Source organism: Drosophila melanogaster, chromosome Y (assembly GCF_000001215.4).
Source record: "Drosophila melanogaster chromosome Y".
Classification (NCBI taxonomy): Eukaryota; Metazoa; Arthropoda; class Insecta; order Diptera; family Drosophilidae; genus Drosophila; species Drosophila melanogaster.
In genome coordinates this window covers 633,006-641,403 of record NC_024512.1, presented here as the reverse complement: position 1 = coordinate 641,403, position 8,398 = coordinate 633,006, and the positions used below count along the sequence as shown (strand labels likewise).

Genomic DNA, 8,398 nt, shown 5'->3' with positions numbered 1-8,398 from the left:
ATTCTTGTAACTTCACTGTGTCATGGGAGTGTGTCTTAAGTTTTTCATGAAGTGTGCCAAATAGGTATTTTAAAACTGAGTCCATCAAGTTCCAGGCACCTGTAGAATTGAAAATTTATTCTTTTTCTTTCGTTCTTTGAATTGTGTTTTGTGATAGTGAGTAACTCTATTTCTGTTAGTAAGTTTTGAATGGATTTTCTAATTGCCTTTCTGTACTGGGCCTTTCCTGTATCTCATGACGACTTCAAATACCATTCTGTCACCGTCGTCGGAGGTTTTGAGTATGCGAATCTTTTCATTAATTGTTTTATTTAGTCTTTCTATGTCCGCCAAAACGGCCTTTGTTGAGTTAAGCTGCAATTGAAAACGAGCCATCTCTGCCTGCTTTTAGTATTTTTGGCTTGCCCAGCTGCTTCAATATACGCATGAGTGCATTTTCGCGTTCCAACCAGTCCTTTGTTTTTATTTATTCTAATGTGCAAATTTCAACGTCAAATTTTAACGTCGACGCGATCGGGTGTGCGAGCACTCCCTGTGTAATCCGAAGCGGATATTGTGATTTAATCCGAAATCGAAAGAGACGCTCTTTGCGATGCAAGATCGCTCAAATATATATTGTAATTCTTTATCTTCTATATTCTGTATTCTTTTATCACTTCTATGGTACAAATCACCCCGATGGTAGAGCACACGGTGGGACCGGCATTCTAATTAGGAACCGTATGAAGCACCACTTTTACAAAGAGTTTGCTGAAATTAATCTACAGGCCACATCTATCAATATACAGCTGGAGGACACTATCTCACACTAGCGGCTGTACACAAATCGAGCAACTCGACCACGGAAAACGATGCTTAAGTAGAGAATGGCAATCTTCCAGATCATCATCTGCAAAATAAAAGCTCGCGAAACGAGGCTACTAGCACATTTGCACTACCGTCTTTAACCGCAAACTGAAACCAGCAACACACCCCAATTGTGTTTCGTTCAAAAGAAATATTTGGTAAGGACAGTTCCCTAATCCTACAGACCAATAAATCTACTCTCACGGAACCATTGAACAGGTGAATCGAATAACGACGGAGATAAGAACTTCATTTGAAAATCGAGAATACTGTACAGCACTATTTCATTCGACAGAGTCTGGCTAGCCGGCCTGAAGTTTAAAGTTAAAACAGCTTTACCCGAAAGAACACACAAACTTCTAAAGTCATACCTATATGACAGAAAGTTGGCAGTGCAGTGTCACTTCCACTGACCACGAAATAACCTACCATTCGGTACCATACACCACCCCTCCCCCTAAGCCCAGTAAGTTCAGATCTTTAGATAGAAGATATTAGACCGGGAAGCTTTGTTATACAAACGGACAAAGTTGCAAAATAAAAATTAGCGGCCTTATACCAGCGAATAATGTTGAGACATAAGCATCAGCAGCCGACATCCGCCCAAAAAGTTGACACCGCATTGTTTTCTCGTAGATAGGGCAACATATGCACTTACATACATACGTTCATAAAAAAACTTTCTGCTGCATCAAGCACTCATTTTCTAAGAATCACAACATTGTTATACACACATACATACAAATTCATGTTAGCTTATTTAAGTCGAAGAATATAGACGGCGGTCAGTTGATAGCCAACAGCAACCACAACAGCAAGTGCCTTTTCCTTCTCGACAACTTCTCAGCGACGATAACAAAAGCAAAGCTTTTTTTTCAACCCCAACCCTCCTACAACTGCATTAATACCTAGCGTTGACTTCCCAGAGGTAACTCGCGCCATTCAGTTAATTGATGTCATAGCGGAGCGCTAGTGGTCCCGTTCAAGAGGGGTTGAAATCGCGATTTGGATTGTCCGGCACGCTCTACCGTTCTGTCCCCTTGTGATTTTTTGTGTACTTTTTGAAATCCCGTGTTTATGTGAACCATCCAAGAACCTTACAAGATTTGAAAAACAACATCTAAGAAGAAATTGCCAACATAACACCTGCTATGCTAACAAGATTTACGACAAACCCCAGAAATCGGTTTACGCAATGTATGGAGAATGGGGGACGGCACCAATCAGATTTTGTCTTCAAAAATTATAAATAAAAATTAATAAATATTTTTCGATGCCTACAATAGTTTTCATTGAGTTCTGAAAAAAGGAAATTATGTTGGTCACACGGACAGACGGACATTGCCAGTTCGACTTGGCTATTAATCATGATCAAGAATACGCATCCTTCTGCTTGTTACATATGTACTTTTTAACGAATCTTTTTTCTACGAGTAACGGGTATATGGACGGTTTGTGGGTCTTAGACTGGGCGTTGAAAAAAGATGTTTGGTTCTACTATTGTTTCAGAAAATTTCTATCAGTGTACGAAAATTATTAAATATTAATTAAATTAAACAACCCATATTAACAATCAGAGATATTTACATGTTAGCAGAGGTTGGTAGTTTTAAAAAAAAATCGTCGAGAAATTCCTTTAATATTATTTTAAATTTTTCAGCTTGTTGAACTAAAATTTTTTTGAACTCTTCCCGGTTGTTATCTAACATTTCATCCGCTTCTCCCAATCTTTTGAGATAATGATGCCAGGCAGCTTCAAGACCTATTACTTTTACGCGAATTTCCTCAGGTATTTCCACTTGATATTTATCTAGTATTGCGAAGAGTTCTAGCGTCGGTGGGAAGCCCGCTTGCTTGAGAGGAACTTCGTTTATTATTCGTTCAAAAAATTGTTTTGCAAGTAATGATTCCTTTAAAGTACGTGGCACCATCATCATTTTTCGTTCGTTTTTGCGCATATATCTATAAATAGCTTTAGGCAGAAATATATTAAGTTCTATTTTCAAAAAAATAAGTGTTTTCTTACCTCTAATTAAGGAAAACGAATGGCTTAAAAGTATTTTTATGTTTAATGCTTGCCATTTTTCAATACAGTCTAGAATTGAACTTTTAATATAGTTTTGATTCATTAAAATAAAGTAAACATGAGTAATTGCATCCACATATGATATGTCGTCAGCCATGGCACTGTAATATTCAATGCTGGCTTCAAAAATATCAGCAGTCATCTGAGTGGCTTTTACACGCTTTGTAAATTCCAATTCAGTTGTTTCCCATAACATTCGGTGACTATTCCAAAAAGTTATATACCCATCGATTTCTTCTCTTTCATGATTAATTTCAGCTTCTATATTACAAATTAGCTGTGTACTCTCAGAATCTTCAAGAAAAGCTTTTGAAAATGATTCATATTGGTGCTCCTTAGGTAGTTTCATCTTAATTCCTATACGTGGAAACTGTTCAAGAATATTATGAATTCGGTCTATATACCCGCTAAGTAAATTAGCAATGACATCTATGTCCGGAGTAAGCACAATACACCTCTCCCTAACATCGGATTCCATTACAAGGATCGGAGCAGCTGCCATATCTGGGTCACGGTGCAATGCATTTGTTAACATATTTAACGAGTTTTTAGAACTTGTGAGAAACGCGGTAGCTAACATATCATCAAACACATTAACAAATCCGTACCATTCGATGGGCATCTGGAAAAAAAATAGTCAATTGTCAAAATGAAAGAGGAGAGAGCGCTCCATTGAGTTACCCGTTTCTTACCTAGTGGAAGTTCGAACGAAAAATGTAAATATTTTTTGGAAAATATTTTAAAATCTCAAAAATCGCATATACCTGGTACTCAGTGTGAATGCGAACGCGAAATTCCATAATTTTTCTGGATTATTGATTGTCTAAATATGTGTATAGACATAATAAGTAGGTAAACTATAAATATGTTCTATTTATGGGCTGCAATAAAAATGTCACTGGACAGCATATATGGCAACTACAGATAAGGACGATTGCAGCGGCCTATTGCCTAAGTGTCAAGAGATATGGCCACGCGGGAGGTGATTAGCGCGGTCATAGGCCTCAAACATAGACTTAAGAATAAAATTAAGCTGCATTTACCATCGCAGACTGCGGCGTCTTACAAGCGTTGTATTATATAATTAGATAATAAGAACCTATGTAAAAATGAATAAAAGGCAAGGCCCTCGCAGCAGCGAGTCAGTTAGATTTAAACACCCGAATTGAACTAATTAGTGTAAGAAACACAGAAGAAAAAACCAGCGCTTCACAGTAAAAAGAGGAAGGTTATTCGAGTGATTCTGTTGTTTCCCCCACCAGTGGTAAGAAACACAGAATAAAAGAGCACGCCTTAAGGTACTAGGACTATAAGGTAAAACATTGTGATCTTGCTTTTCCTTGGCTGATCAATCAGTTGTGAGTCGAGGCACAGCTAGGTCAGTATTTATTAAAACTATGAATGCTATCAAGGCCTACAAGGAGTCACAATTAAAGGTAGAAACACTTGAAGAGATAAATATACCAACCGCGTCAAAATTATCTGATACCGCATCAGCGCGGAGCTCCAGTCCAGTTGATAATCTGGTTCAACTGGTGGATAGAAGAGTGGATAGACAGGGTGAGGCAACAGATGAGCCCAATCTACGAAACCCTAGATAGTTCAAGTGAGATTGAACTAGTCAAGCAGCTGGCAATGATGAAAAGTCCAACGTGACGGACACACTAAAACTGCTTGAAAAAAAGTATAACAGAACTGCCTTTGATCAAGATGAGGTAGACATTCTGCAATCTGAAGTTTCCGCACTAGATATGGTACTTCAAATGAAGTTGGAACAGTTCAAAAGTTCCAACTACGACGTGCCAGAACTCCCAAAAGTGGACCTTCCAACGTTCAATGGAAATGCGAAGGAATGGCCAACATTTAACGAGCTGTTCTCTGAACTAATAGACAACAGAAAGATCTCAGCAATACAAGGAAGCTCGGATAGGTGGTTAGCCATTTGACAACGGGATCAGCGGCTAGCTATACAGCAGCGTGGGAGCTTATCTGCAAACGCTTTGAGAATAGCAGAAAAATATTATCCCAACACTTCAACAAATTAATGGAACTGGAGTGCTTGCTGCCCCATGATGAGAAAAAGTTAAGGAAGTTTTTGGATACTGTGACTGAGACCATATTTATCATAAAGGAAAAATAGAAAGCTTTGCTGACGTAATTTTAGCAGAAATTCTACTGCGGAAATTTTCGCCAGAAGCCTTACAGCTGTATGAACAGCATGTAAAAAAGGCAAGAGCTATACAGTCCTTGCAAGACGTACTGGAGTTTATTGAGCAACAATACAACTCAATAAATGCCATTACCAAAAATACTGCTCAGCTTGCTACAAGAAAAGTGCAAGTTAGATCATGTGCCTTTTGCTCTAATGATGGCCACGATATGATAAAGTGTCTCAAATTCAGAGCACAATCAATCGAAAAAAGAAAAGAATTCGTTGAAAACAACATGTGCTTTAGATGCTTTGGAAAGCATAATGCTATCAACTGCAGAAAGGAAATTACATGCAATCGATGCTCCAAAGGACACAACAGCCTTCTTCATGAAGACACAAAACGAAGTATTAACAGCAATAGCCTCAAGCAAGGCCAGGACACACTATTGGCTACAGGTGTTGTTTTAGTGCAAAAAAAAAAAAAAGCGCTGTAGGTTACGAGTTGAGGGCGCTTATTGACGGTGGATCCCAGAAGACGCTGATTTCAGAGAAAGCAGCACAAATATTAAGGATTCCCAGAATAAGGAGTACTATAGAGGTCGAAGGTATCTCCCAGACTACTCAATTATCAAAAAATAGCGTCCACCTGACGATCAATCCAAAAATTCCAAGCATCTTCAAAACACCAACGGAAGCATTGGTTTTACCAACACTCCATAGAGCCCTTCCCAGCAAAAAGTTTGATATTTTGATATCAACAAAGAGTGAAAGGACTACAGGCCACAATTCAACGACCCAAGCAGAATTGACATGGTGATAGGTGTGGATCTATTTCCCCTGATTATGATGGAGAAAATAAAATCCGTGAATGGAATCTTGCGACAAAAAACCAGATTTGGATGGATTGTGTCCGGAAATATAACTCGAGCAGCAAATCAAAAAATTATAAGTGCCACTACAACAAAGGACCTGGAACGCTTTTGGGAATTGGAAGATGAAGCCGATTAGACGATTACATACAATGCAGAATGCGAAAGAAAATTCCAAGAAACAACTGTTATCAACGAGGAAGGCAAATTTGTGGTTTCAATTCCATTCCACAAAGAGGCAAAGCTGGGATACTCTCGCAAACAGGCGATGGCAAGGCTTATTCAAATGGAAAAGAAGTTTCAAAGAAACCCAAAGAACTGGGCTGCATACAACGAATTCATGAAAGATGGGACATATGGAATCTATAAGGTAAATATTATTTACCCCATCAAGCACGAGTAGTTTTGACGCATCCGCAAAGACGACAAATGGACTAAGCCTAAATGTCGTTATTATAGCTGGTCCTAAGATTCAAAAGGATACATTCGATATTCTAATTAAATGGCGCAAGTGGAGTTGGAATTATGTGCTGCGCTTTTATTAGCAAAGGTGCAGGCTATATGGAGCAACAAGATCAACAAGATTATTATTACAAGCAAATTATTAGAGTGGAAGAAATCAATAAACTAATTCCCATTGTCAAATGGAATTACGTTAAATCGGAACAAAATCCAGCAGACGTGGCTTCAAGAGGGATATCAACACAAGCTCTTTAAATCCGTGAAACTTGGTGGTGAAATTTGCTAGCTATAGATGCACAATACTGGCCCAAAAGGAATAGGATATTGTTGTGGTATCCATTGATATTGATCAAATCCGAATATCTGCAAAATCATCTTTTATCGAAGTATTCATCGATCGACAAACTTTATAGAGTAATGGCGTATGTATTACGCTTCATAACAAAGCTGAGAGGAAAATCGCAACAGTTGTCACATCTTACGGTGGAGGAATTAGACAGACATGGTAACGAACAACAACAGCTGGATTTTGGGCATGAAGTCATACTACTCAAAAACAAAAGATCATTAGATCCAAAGAGTAAGTTACAGGCGCTAAATTCGTTTTTGGATAGTGATGGCGTACTTCGAGTTGGTGGACGACTTTAAAAAACATCCAATTATACTGAATAAGTCACATTTGACTTGGCTAATTGCAAAGAATGCTCATAAAGAAACTCTGCATGGCTGAATTAACATTATGAGAACTTATATTCAGAGGGAGTTTTGGATAAAGAAATATTTAAGGGAAAGTATTGTATGCATACGATACAAGCAAGAGATGTCCAGTCAACTGATGGAAAACTTACCAGTTTATCGAGTAACGGCTGATTACTCGTTTCAAAATACTCGAATCGACTACGCCGGACCGTTCCAGATTCGCTACTCAAAGGGAAGAGTTCAAAAAACGTATAGAGGATACATTTGTGTATTTGTTTGGATGGCAACAAAAGCGATACATCTGGAATCTGTTAGCGACTGGAATGCATGAAGTGACACGTTACTCCCCCGGGAAGCCCCCACATGGGAGGTTTATAGGAAGTCGGTGTAAAATCAGTAAAGCATCACGAGTTAATGGTGAAAACAGCTTTACATATGAAGAATTTGCATCGCTGCTATGTCAAATCGAAGCAGTGCTAAACTCGCGTCCATTAGTCACTGCACTATGGTCCAGAATTCGTTTTTTTTGGCATAAAGTCTAAATTTTTATGTCAATATATCGTCCTTTAGCAATTATTTTTTAATTGAAAATTGATCATATAAATAAAAACCAAAAACAAAATTGACCGATAGCTTCACTAATCGTTTTATGAGCTTTTCAATGTGAAGTGTTAAACAGCTGACAGCTAATATATTAATATTAATATTAATATTAATATTAAATATTAATATTAAACAGCTTTTTTACTTTTCTTATCTTTAATTATAAAAATTTACTTTCTACTCCCTATCCAATGTTTAATATTTTGACTACTCCAGACACCTTGATATGGATTTCGCGCCAATTGAAAACCTTCAACATTTCATTGGACCGTACTTTAAAATAAAATTTTCGAATACAGCCTTAGCAACTGATCTTGCACTTTTATTTGGAATAGGTACCGTTACCAAATATTTTGTTAAATCGCAAATGATAGTAACAGCATACTCATTTCCGTTTTCTGATCTTGGCAGTGGACCAATGGTATCTATCAAAACTATATCAAATGCTGTTGCTGGCGTTTCATATATTGTCAACGGTGTTTTAGTATGTTTTGTAGTCTTGGCTTGTTGATATTTTAAACATGTTTTAACATATTTACTTATTGCCTTTGTCATTTGTGGCCAATAATAATAGTTTTTTATTTTCCTCAGGGTTCTAGAAATTCCTGAATGGCCTCCTTCTGACGGATCATCATGATATTTAGACAGTATTGCTTTTATTTGAACCTTATAATTTTTATC

The 8,398-nt window shown here is 37.6% G+C and overlaps 1 protein-coding gene across 1 annotated transcript in view; it reads right to left on the bottom strand.

Annotated features, from left to right (window-relative positions):
* Positions 1-8,398, bottom strand: part of kl-2 (male fertility factor kl2) — a gene marked incomplete at its 5' end in the record, with an annotated part of 91,086 nt that overhangs the window by 22,770 nt on the left and 59,918 nt on the right. Inside the window, 2 exons of the mRNA NM_001015505.5 lie at positions 2,434-2,818; positions 2,873-3,554. Of these exons, the coding sequence (NP_001015505.5) occupies positions 2,434-2,818; positions 2,873-3,554 (1,067 nt within the window). The remainder of the gene's footprint in view (positions 1-2,433; positions 2,819-2,872; positions 3,555-8,398) is intronic.